General features: G+C 35.9%; 1 protein-coding gene across 1 annotated transcript in view; it reads left to right on the top strand.

Annotated features, from left to right (window-relative positions):
* FYB2 (FYN binding protein 2) overlaps window positions 1–13,016 on the top strand; it is a 96,391-nt gene that overhangs the window by 66,311 nt on the left and 17,064 nt on the right. The window contains exons 9-12 of the mRNA XM_032137735.2: window positions 1,600–1,759; window positions 8,532–8,646; window positions 8,732–8,772; window positions 10,565–10,628. Coding sequence (XP_031993626.1) covers window positions 1,600–1,759; window positions 8,532–8,646; window positions 8,732–8,772; window positions 10,565–10,628 — 380 coding nt within the window. The remainder of the gene's footprint in view (window positions 1–1,599; window positions 1,760–8,531; window positions 8,647–8,731; window positions 8,773–10,564; window positions 10,629–13,016) is intronic.

A 13,016-nucleotide genomic window follows, 5' to 3' on the forward strand; every position in this document is an offset into this window, starting at 1 on the left:
CTCAGGGATCTAGAACTAGAAATACCATTTGACCCAGCCATCCCATTACTGGGTATATACCCAAAGGAGTATAAATCATGCTGCTATAAAGACACATGCGCACGTATGTTTATTGCGGCACTATTCACAATAGCAAAGACTTGGAACCAACCCAAATGTCCAACAACAATAGACTGGATTAAGAAAATGTGGCACATATACACCATGGAATACTATGCAGCCATAAAAAATGAGGAGTTCGTGTCCTTTGTAGGGACATGGATGAAACTGGATAACATCATTCTCAGTAAACTATCGCAAGGACAAAAAACCAAACACCGCATGTTCTCACTCATAGGTGGGAATTGAACAATGAGAACTCATGGACACAGGAAGGCGAACATCACATTCTGGGTACTGTTGTGGGGTGGGGGGTGGGGGGGGCGGGGACAGCATTAAGAGATATACCTAATGCTAAATGACGAGCTAATGGGTACAGGAAATCAACATGGCACATGGATACATATGTAACAAACCTGCACATTGTGCACATGTACCCTAAAACCTAAAGTATAATAAAAATAAAAATAAAAATAAAAATAAAAAAAAGAAATAAAGCCCAAACTCTTTGCTTTGCATGCAAGACCCTTCATAACTCAGCCCCATTCTCATCACCAGGCTGTCTTCCCTTATCTTTTTCCTTCAACTCTTACCTTATCAGCAGCCTCCTTGCTACCCTTATAAGGACACGAACACTTCCCCAAATTCCCTGTGCCTTTTTTTTGTGCTGATTTATCTGCCAGATACTCCTTTATCCACTCTATCAATCTCCTACTGACATTTGGAAAATACAATTTAATAAAATCTGCTTTTCGAGGTCTTCTCTAACCCATCTCCCAGCCAAGAGAACCAACCTCCTCATCCTCTCTGTTTCCATGACAGTGAGCAATACTGCTGTAAATAACACTCATCACATTATACCCTAATTAATCATTTGCATGCATTATCTCCAAGACCAATGTGTTAAGAAACTCTGTCTCTACTTCTAGAGCTTAGCATGTTGTCTTGCCTTCTGTAAGTGCTTGACAAATGCTAGAGAAAGGGAGTGAAGAAAGAAGTGAGAAGGAACAGAAGAATGGTGGGTGGGAAGACAAAATGTAGGCAAAAAGAAGGAAATAAAAATGAATACATAGCATCCCTTAGAACAAGGTTCTGGGGTCAAGTCCTGCCTAGGTAGATTACTAACTGTGGAACCAGTGACCAGTTACTCAACCTCTCTAAACTCTTTACCAAGAGAACTGATGATACTTTTCTCGTGAGGTATGATGATGATTAAATTATATGGAATATAAAAAGCCTGCTCTATAGTCAGTACACCCTATATCCTGACTGCTTCCTGTGAGCTGCCTCTGTGCCAGGCATTCATTGAACATTCAGAGGTAATGAAGGATATAGTATGCACCTTCAGGAAACTTAGAGTCTAGTTCGATATTATTCAATGTTAAATAAATGATAAATAATTGTTATCCATGAGGAATGAATGAAAAACTGTACAAGTAAGCAAAGAACTGATTAGGTAAGTCAGAGCCCTACGGTACTCTCCCTTTTGCATATGTTTAGGTAGATGCCTGTGAAGGGACACCTGAAAAAATTGAGATGACCAACGTCCACACAGGTAGAAGGAACATGTTGGCTGGAAAGCAAGAGGCCATGAGTGACGTCATCCAGATAAATCCCTGCCCTGAGGGCCCGAAGCTGGCCAGGCACTCCCAAGGCCACTGTAAGTTGCATTTCTTTCTGATCTTCTTCATCATTACAATTTGTTTTATAGCTGAGCATGGCCAAAATTTTAATTTATTTTACCAATATTTATTGAACATCTATTATGTGCCAAGCAACTTGCCCTAGTGAGGAAGCGGTGCAGTAGTGGAAAAAAACACTGAATTGAAAAGCAGAAGTCTTGAGTTCAAACCTAAGCTCTAATACTTAGTAAGCCGTGTGGTAAGTGATCTCACATTCCTGCAGCTCAATTTCTTCATTTATAAAAAGAGATCATCATAATATGGACCTCACAGGGCTTTTATGAGGACCAAATCTGACAGTATATCATACGACAGGTACTCAGCAAATGTTTGTTCTTTTTTTATATATATGTGCTAGCTCCTGTTGTCTAGGCTCACATCATCATTGACATGTACTGGTGACACACTATGGTATCATTTGTTGACTTTATTCGGGTTGCATTTTACCTGCATGTTAGTCAGGACCCTTGATTGCAAGCAACAGTAATCAAACCATACTATGTTAAACACAAAAAGAAAAGGAGGTTCACCTAGCAGAAAGTCTAGTCATGGTTGGATCCAGGGACACAAACAATATCATAATGACTTGGTATCACTTTTTCCACTCCTGGTTTTGCTACCCTTTCAGTTGACACTTCAATAACAACAGAACGACCACAGTAATAGGATCTGGAATAAAGCATTTCTATACTAACCCTGTGATTTTGGGAAATGTATTTAATTTCATGTGCAAGTGGTGATACTACTACTAATTTCCTAAGGCTATTTGTCAATGCATATAAAGTTTCTGGATCATATGTTAAGTAACTATTAGTCTTTTTCATTTATTTTTATTTTGAAAAATTATACCATGCCTTACATTACAATTCATGATTTATGTGTTATCTCCCATGACACACTGTGGGCACCTTGAAATCATAGACCATTTGGTATTTTTTTCTGTATCTCTGTAACCTGGCACAGTATCAATCAAACAGGAGAAACCCAATTTAATTTTGTAGAATGAAAGGATAAATCAAACTTCAGTGTCTAAAAATATGGTGGACTAGGCAATATGAATGACTCTCTTGACTAAAACAAAGTGGAGAATAAATTTTTTAAAACGTTCATAAAAGTATCACAGAACTGATTTATAAAGAAAAGCACCCACAGGCCTGCAGTAACCAGGAAACCTGGGAGGTACATGCCAAAGCTAACTTTTGCCTTGATGATTTTTACTGAGATCCAAATCCCTATTTAGTTTTATCCCAGATTTCAAATAATTCCCTCAAAATATTCTTTAAATATTAACAATTGATAGTCAAAAATAACCTAACACAAGGAAACAACTCACAGTGAGGGAAAACCAGTGGAACAGATAGCAGAACCAACCTACAGGATATTGCAGATATTAGAATTATCAGGTATAACACATAAGATGTTTAATATGTTTTTAAAATAGGGAATAATATGAATAGAGAATAACCATATTTTAAAAATATTTGAAAAGGAAAAAATAACAATTGATAAACTGATAAAATGCAATGATTGCATTTTATATCACATTACCTATAGTTGAAAAGAAAATTAGTGAACAAAAAGATAAATCTAAAGAAATTATCCAAAATTCATTCTACAGGGGAAAATGATTTAAAAAAGAGTAAAAGAGAGGATAAAAGTCATGGAAGATAAAGTGAAAAGTCTTAAAATTGCAATAAAAACAGAAAAATCATCAGAATTCCATAAAAGGATACTGGAAAAATGAGGAAGAGGAAATAACAGATAAATACTATCTGAGAATTTTCCAAAATTTTTGAGAGAGATAAATTTGCAGAGCCAGGAACCCTAAAGTTCTCAAGCAGGATAAAGAACAGAAATCTATGCCTAGCCAAGCAAAATGAAGAACATTAAAGAATAAGAGAATATCTTAAAAGACCTTAAAAACAGACCAAGGGGAAAAACCAATCACCTACAAAAAGAAAAAAAAAACACAACTGAGTTCTGACTGCTGAGTTCTCAAGAGTGTGTAACAAGAATACAGTTTTGCTGAAAGAGATTAAATGTCTACCTGAAATTTTATGTCTCATAAAAATGTCTTTCACAAATGAAAGAAAAATAAGATGTTGTCAGACAAATAAAAACTGGGACATTTTATTGTCCAGATAAAATGCACTGAAGGAAATTCTAAAGCATGTACTTCAGGCAGAAGGAAAATAATCACAGATAGAAAGTTGTGGATGCAAGAAAAAAGTTAAGCAAAAGCATTAATTCAACAAAATAATGTCAAATTGAGGAAGGATGAAAATATTATAAAATATTGAACATTCATAGTGCTTATATTGAGAAGGTGATTAAAGTGTCCTAAGGTTGGTAATTGTTTGGGAAGAGAGTAATGGTATTAATTTGCTTTAGCCTTGAAAGAATTAGAAGAGCTAGGATACATTCATTAAAATATACCGTTAAAAGAGTGAGAAGGTAACATCACACATGTACAACCATCTGATCTTTGACAAACCTGACAAAAACAAGCAATGAGGAAAGGATTTCCTGTTTAATAAATGGTGCTGGGAAAACTGGCTAGCCATGTGCAGAAAACAGAAACTGGACCCCTTCCTTACACCTTACATAAAAATTAACTCAAGAGGGATTAAAGACTTAAATGTAAAACTTAAAACCATAAAAACCCAAGAAGAAAACCTAGGCAATACCATTCAGGACATAGGCATGGGCAAAGACTTCATGACTAAAACACCAAAAGCAATTGCAATAACAGCCAAAATTTACCAATGGGATATAATTAAACTAAAGAGCTTCTGCACAGCAAAAGCAACTATCATCAGAGTGAACAGGCAACCTTCAGAATGAGAGGGAATTTTTGGAATCTATCCATCTGACAAAGGTCTAATATCCAGAATCTAGAAGGAACTTAAACAAATTTACAAGAATAAAACAACCCCATCAAAAAGTGGGCAAAGGATATGAACAGACACTTCTCAAAAGAAGACATTTATGTAGCCAACAAACATATGAAAAAAAGCTCATCATCACTGGTCATTAGAGAAATCCAAATCAAAACCACAGTGAGATACCATCTCACGCCAGTTAGAATGACAGTTATCAAAAAGTCAGGAAACAACAGATGCTGGTGAGGCTGTGGAGAAATAGGAATGCTTTTACACTGTTGGTCAGAGTGTAAATTAGTTCAACCATTGTGGAACACAGTGTGATGATTCCTCAAGGATCTAGAACCAGAAATACCATTTGACCCAGCAATCCCATTACTGGGTATATACCCAAAGGATTATAAATAATTCTACTATAAAGATAAATGCACACATATGTTTATTGCAGCACTATTTACAATAGCAAAGACTTGGAAACAACCCATCAATGATAGACTGGATAAAGAAAATGTGGCACATATATACCATGGAATACTATGCAGCCATAAAAAAGAATGAGTTCATGTCCTTTGCAAGGACATGGATGAAGCTGGAAGCCATCATTCTCAGCAAACTAATATAGGAACAGAAAACCAAACACCACACATTCTCACTCATAAGTGGGAGTTGAACAACGAGGAATGCAAGTACACAGGGAAGGGAACATCACATACTGGGGCCTGTCAGGGGTGGGAGGCAAGGGGACAGAGAGCATTAGGACAAACACTTAGTGCAGGCAGGGCTTAAAACCTAGATGATGAGTTGATTCGTGCAGCAAACCACCATGGCACAACAAACCTGTACATTCTGCACATGTATCTCAGAACTTAAAGTAAAAAAAAAAAAAATTAAGAGTGAGAAGGTAAGTCACTGCATAGGAGAAGATATTTCCGTTATTTACATATACCGTTTATATATCAAATATATACATATTTGATAAATGACTCATACTTGGAATATACATCTATGAATGCTTGGTATTCAGAAAATATAAACTAGAAATCAATTTTTTATAAAAGAAATATAGTGAAATTAGAAAAATATTGAACAGGCCCTTCCCCAAAGAGACTATCCAAAAGGCAAATACACTATGAAAATTCAATTCTGCTACCAAATTGGCTACAATAAAAAAGATTAAAATATCAAGTGTTAGTAAAGATATGGAGCAACTAAAACTCTCATTCTCTGTGGAGATTGTAAGCTGGGACAACCATTTTGGAAAACTGTTTGGCAGTACTAAGGTTAAACATACGCATATAATATGACCTAGCAATTCAGTACTTATGTATATATCCCAATATAAGTGCACAGTTTAATGCACCAAAACACACATACAAAATGTTTATAGCAAAACTTTTTGTAATAGCCCTAAATTGGAAACTGTCCAAATGCCCATAAAAAGTAGAATGAATAAATGGTAACCTATTCACACAATAGAATAAAGTCATCAGAATGAGCAAAAAAACTATTTGCAACAATATCGACGAATCTCACAAACACAATATTGAAGGAAAGTAGGTGACACCATAGAGTGCATACTAAATTATTCCATTATTAAAACATTCAAATATAAGTACTGCTAGTTTTAGAAGTCAGGACAGTGGTCAGTCTTGTGGGTAACTATTAAAAGATAACAAATGAAAGAAAACAAATAGAAAAGAAAACAGAATGGCAGAAAGAGAAGAAACTTTTGTCAGATGAAGATAAGAAAAAAATGGAACAAATAAAAATATGTACTAAGATAGTAGATATAAATTTTTAAATATCAGTAAACACTATAAATATAATACACTAAATTCACTAGTGAGAAGGCACATGCATTCAAATCATTCGAAATTCAAATATATTAAGTGCTTTTTATGTGCCCCGCACTGTTCTAGGAAATGGGGGTGTATAGCAGTAAACAGGCAAAAATTCCTTTTCTCATGGAGGTTACTTTTGGATCAGAGGAGATGGACAATAAATAATAAAAGATCTATATTGAATGGTATTAATAGTAAATATTATGACAAAATAAAGCAAGCTAAGAGAATTAAGGAAGCAGGTGGAGGTGATAGAGGTTGCCATTTTAAAGTGCTCATAGATGACTTCAAAGACCTTAAGTAGTTGAAGAGAGCCATATGTGTATCTAGGATATAAATGACCTAGGAAGAGAAAAAAAAAGTGCAAATCCCTGAGGGAGAAATTGGCCAGATATGTTGAAGGAGCTGCAAGGAGGCCAGTGTGGCTAGAACACAGTAACTGAGGAAGAGTATAGTAGGAGATGGGGTCACAGAAATAACAAGGGACTTCTGTAGATCATTGCAAGAACTTTAGCATTTACCATAAATGAGATTTTTAAAACCACTGAAAGCTTTTAAAACTACAAGAAAGGCATGACCTGATTTGCATTTTAAAAAATCATCTGGCTTCTGTCTTGAAAATAAAATGTGAGATAAATCAGGGAGACCAGTTAGGAGGTTATTGCAATAATTTAGGTGAGAAATGGTGGTAGCTTGGAGGAGGATACTATGGTAGAATTGCTGAGATGTGTTTGAAATCGGAATATAATTTGAAACTATAGTGGACAGATGGCTTTGGATTGGAAGTGAGAAATGAGAGAGAAATGAATCAAGGATGTCTCCAAGGTTTTGGGCCTCAGCAACATAAAGGATGGAATTGCCCCTTTTATGAGATTGAATAAACTTTAGGAAGAGCAAACTTGCAGAGAGAAATTATGAGTTTGGTTTGGAATGTAATATGTTTAGACAACCAAAAGGAAATGGTGTGAAGGCTAATAAAGTATCTGGAATTCATGAGAGATGTCTAAATTGGAGATGTAAATTTGAGAGTCGTCAGTGTTTTTAAAATGAAGCCATAAACTTTTGCATTTGCTTCAGCCAAAAGGAAGGATTGAGGAAGGAAATAAATGCTGCAGACTAAGAAGCAACTGTGTGTTCAGCATCTTTATTTTATATTGGAGAAATTTACTGATAACTCCTTGAGAAAAAGCAGGACCTTATGTCTCGGAGAGCTGACATTCATTGAGATGGTTTGGGGCCTACACGCTCACTGACTTCTTGTCAGAGGATAAAATCTTATTGCTTGGTTCATTTAATTAATAGATACCAGTTAATGTGCTTGTTGTTTATTTCTCAAGTATATTACTTTCTGTTTCTGATTAATAGTTCATATCTGAATATGGCTATGAATTACCCATACCCTAAATATTAACCTATGCCAACAGATAAACAGGTGGCAGTTTTATGGTTATGACAAGTTTACAACTCTGTGAAGTAAGCCAGCATCTAGTTGTGCGAACAATCCCTATAGATTTGTTAACCTGGCACACTACCTCCTAGCTAACTCCAGAATGAATTAATGAATAATATATATTGATATGTGCTCAATCAACTTGTCTGAGAAATTTTGCTTTAAGAAATGCCGTAAGACTGGATAAGATCATCTAGATGTAGAGAGATAAGCCCCAGGGATGTACCCTGGTAGACTTCAAAGTTTGAGGTCAGGGATTAAAGGAAGAACCATCAAAGAAGGGAGTTACTAGTTTACCAGGTAACCAGCACCCTTCATAAGTATGTATTTAATCCTTGCCAAAACCACATGATTCGGTGTTAGCATCATTATCCTCAACTTCACAGAGTCATAACTGAGGCTCTACAAAGTGAGGTGGCTTGCCCAAGGATCATACATACCAAGATTGTAATCCAGTTTTAGCCCATTTAATCTGCCGTTTCTTATGCTTGCCTCCATTTCCAGTGATGTGTGTGAATGACTTTATGATGGCAGTTGATGAGATGTTTTTCAGGGGAGTTTTCTGGTTTCCTTTCAGGTGGGTATCTGGAGGTTTTGGAGTCGACTAAAGAAACTCCAGACCTGGGGGCCTCTAAGACAAGTTCCATCTCGGAGGAGATATATGATGACGTCGAGTACTCCAGGAAAGAGGTGTAAGTAACATTCCAGTCTTTCAGCAAGATGAATGTGATGAGACTTTAAATGTACAAAAATGGTCTTTGTTATTTTCTCCCATAGACCGAAGCTGAACTACTCTAGCTCATTTGCCTCAAATAGTGGTAAGTATAGGAAGACATTTCTGAAGCTGCCAGTAGGAATTGCAGAATGCTTCTATGGCTGATTAGTGATAAGATGTCTTTTAATTATTCATATTTTAATAATACCAATTTGTGGGAAGCTAAGAGAAGCAATACCGAGGTATATGCTAACAGCAATACCAAGGTATGTGCTAATAAATGCATTTAGAATCAGGAATGTGAAGATGCTGGTAAGAGCATTCTTGTGGTAAAAGTGAATTTACTTCCTTCCTGATCTTTTCACAATGTACGTCTGATTATAGGACTGTTTTTACTTAAAACACTTTCTTTTTAAGATTGGCTTCTGACATGATCTAGAGTCCTTGACTAACCTACCCCTACAGACCTCTGGAGCCTCATCTCACACTATACTCAGTCTTCATCTTTGAGACCCAGTTATGCTGACCTTCTTTTAGCTTCTATAATTTGCCAAGCTCCTACAGCAGGATATTTTCATATGCTTCTCCCTCCCTTTCCGGAATGCTCTTTCCTCCCCTGGGTCCCTTTGTTTCACTGACTCTTAATCTTCTAATATCAGCTCAATCATTATTTCCACAGGGAATATTCTCTTTGGTGTACAATCTCATAGTGCCATGGACTTCTTTTTCATAGTACTTGTCACAGTTGTAATTTTATACTTATGACTTTTTAATTAATGTCTCCTCTCCTAGATTATTACCTTCTTTATACATACCATTTTCTCCAGCCCCTAGCATAATACCAAGTACATGTTAGATATTCAAAAAAATCTGCTGAATGAAGGAATTCATGAATGAAATAGTAATTGGGAGGCATTGGTCAAAGGATACAAAATTTCAATTAGGAGAAGTACCTTCAGGAGGTTTATAGTACAACATAGGATTATAGTTAATAACAAAGTATTATATACTTGAAAATTGCTGAGAGTAGATTTTAAAATTCTCACCACAAAAAAGTATGTGAGGTAATGAATATGTTAACTGGCTTGACTTAGTCATTCCACTATGTATACAATTATCAAAACATGTTATACATCATAAGTATATATAATTATTATTTGTCAATTTTGAAATAAATTTTAGAAAAAGAAAAAGCAATGGAGTGGAGAGAATCAAATGTTACTCTAATTGATCTTCTTAGAATCTCAGAAGTTTAGAAGGAAAAAAACAACCTTAAATATCATTAAACCCAGTACACTCATTTTAAAAAGAAAATTGAAACATAGAGAAATGACTCCTCTAAGATCATTGTGTGTTAAAGTTGAGTTTTGAACCTAAAAATCCTGACCCTTATATTCAAAGTTCTTTCCATTAGACTCTGTTTCAGGATTGAATTAAAGTATATCTGTGTATGTTAAGCTTATGTGTTGGGCTAGGCCAAAGCCATGCTGTGAAGGGAGAGATTATTCAAGATCTATCTCATTTTTCATGGTTTCCCCAGCATTCAGCGCAATGCCTGATGCTTAGTAAATTCTGATTGTTATGTATTAAATACAGGAAGGAGGGAGGGTGGAAGGAAGGAATCTATTGAAGAACCAACTGTCTTTGACTAAATCAGTTCAAACTTGGAATCAGGTGGAAATGAGTCTTAATTTTCATTTATACTTACTTTTACAGAGGTTTAAGTATTTTTACCATATGCTTTTAAAAACATGTGGGTGAGTTTCAGTAAAAACTATTTAACAAAAGAAAGATCAAAGTACCTAGGAACTGGTAAGTATCTAACAATTTTTGTTAAATATGAATCTGAACTATTGCTATTATAATGAATATAAGTAGGGTTTTTTTAATTTCAGAAGAAAATAGAGAAGAAATGTATGAAGATGTCTATAAAACAAAGAACAACTACCCAAAGATAGAGTGAGTATCTCTCTTTCTTGGCTTTGTAGGCTAATGATACTTCCTGTTAGTCTAGTAAAGCCAGCGTTTAAGTGAGGACCCACCCCCCACCCACCCCACTGCCACCTCTGACTCCCATCATTATCTTTTAGAAAAGATTCACACTGAGAGTTATAATAACCTATTGTAATATTACAATTATGATCAATAGGATACTTGTAATTGTGTACAATCATATACTATATATATTAAATCATATTGTTCTCACTTTTGAGAAATACCCATTTCCCAGAGTAAATGATTTTGATATTGGGTTAGGAAATAAGTAATAAAAGAGATGTAAATATTAATAAAACTTGCTTCAATTCTATAGCTTTTTTTTGTTTTTTTTCTTTTTTTTCTTTTTTTTATTATTATACTTTAGGTTTTAGGGTACATGTGCACAATGTGCAGGTTTGTTACATATGTATCCATGTGCCATGTTGTTTTGCTGCACCCATTAACTCGTCATTTAGCATTAGGTATATCTCCTAATGCTGTCCCTCCCCCCTCCTCCCACCCCACAACAGTCCCTGGAGTGTGATGTTCCCCTTCCTGTGTCCATGAGTTCTCATTGTTCAATTCCCACCTACGAGTGAGAACATGCGGTGTTTGGTTTTTTGTCCTTGCGATAGTTTACTGAGAATGATCGTTTCCAGTTTCATCCATGTCCCTACAAAGGACATGAACTCATCATTTTTTATGGCTGCATAGTATTCCATGGTGTATTAAGAAATGTGCCAAATTTTCTTAACCCAGTCTATCGTTGTTGGACATTTGGGTTGGTTCCAAGTCTTTGCTATTGTGAATAGTGCCGCAATAAACATACGTGCGCATGTGTCTTTATAGCAGCATGATTTATAGTCCTTTGGGTATATACCCAGTAATGGGATGGCTGGGTCAAATGGTATTTCTAGTTCTAGATCCCTGAGGAATCGCCACACTGACTTCCACAGTGGTTGAACTAGTTTACAGTCCCACCAACAGTGTAAAAGTGTTCCTATTTCTCCACATCCTCTCCAGCACCTGTTGTTTCCTGACTTTTTAATGATGGCCATTCTAACTGGTGTGAGATGGTATCTCACTGTGGTTTTGATTTGCATTTCTCTGATGGCCAGTGATGATGAGCATTTTTTCATGTGTTTTTTGGCTGCATAAATGTCTTCTTTTGAGAAGTGTCTGTTCATGTCCTTCACCCACTTTTTGATGGGGTTGTTTTTTTCTTGTAAATTTGTTTGAGTTCATTGTAGATTCTGGATATTAGCCCTTTGTCAGATGAGTAGGTTGCAAAAATTTTCTCCCATTCTGTAGGTTGCCTGTTCACTCTGATGGTAGTTTCTTTTGCTGTGCATAAGCTCTTTAGTTTAATTAGATCCCATTTGTCAATTTTGGCTTTTGTTGCCATTGCTTTTGGTGTTTTAGACATGAAGTCCTTGTTTTTCCAGGAACAAATCAATGGTTATGACTTGCCTGTGTCTCTGTAAGTTAGCAAGGCTATCTCTGGGATTTGGGCTTAATATAACATGTAGTGATTCAGTGTTATCAAGAATAAAATTTGTTCAGATGGGTATTATTTGACAAGTTTAGTTATTAAGGACATGTTGTGGAAAAGAAAGCAGCAATGGTCAAAAGCAAGGAGTTTAAGGGTTCAAGGGGAAAAAGGAGACCCTGAACTGGGCATGCTGGTTGGCATGATGTGGGTATATCGTTCCCTCACTCTACCCCCTAAAGGCCCCAAAAGGATATTTGACAGAATTGTAATCATCAGCTGGGTAATCAATGTACCATCATTGCTATATTATTCAGTAAATTAAAAATCAATGATAAGAATTTCAAGAGCCAGGATTTTCTATAACGTATTTCTAGTACAGTTTGTAAAGTACATTTCCCTGAGTTATCTTTTCCTCTAAAGGGAAGACTGCTTCACAGAATAGAAATCTGCAAGATAGAGACTACTTGCGGTAATTTGTCTTGAAATATAATTACTCCCTTCATAGTTGACGTGTGTGCTACTTCATATCACATCTAAACAAAGAAAAGCATAGAATTCAATAAGGCATCTTCTTGCTCTTTCTTGAGTGGGATGTGTTTTGGACATGAAACCAAAGCCTCTGGTTCATTGTTTTTTTTATAGACTCAGGGGTACATGTGCAGGTTTGATACATAGATATATTGCCTAATGATGAGGTATGGGCTTCTAGTCTACCCATTACCCAAATAGTGAACATTTACCCAACAGGGAACTTTCCAACCCTCATTCTTCCTCCCACCCTGCCCCTTTTTGGAGTCCCCAGTGTCTGTTATTTCCATCTTTATGTCCATGTATACCTATTGTTTAGCTCCCACTTATAAGTGAGAACATGTGGCATT

Source organism: Hylobates moloch, unplaced genomic scaffold, assembly GCF_009828535.3.
Source record: "Hylobates moloch isolate HMO894 unplaced genomic scaffold, HMol_V3 SCAFFOLD_18, whole genome shotgun sequence".
Lineage (NCBI taxonomy): Eukaryota > Metazoa > Chordata > Mammalia > Primates > Hylobatidae > Hylobates > Hylobates moloch.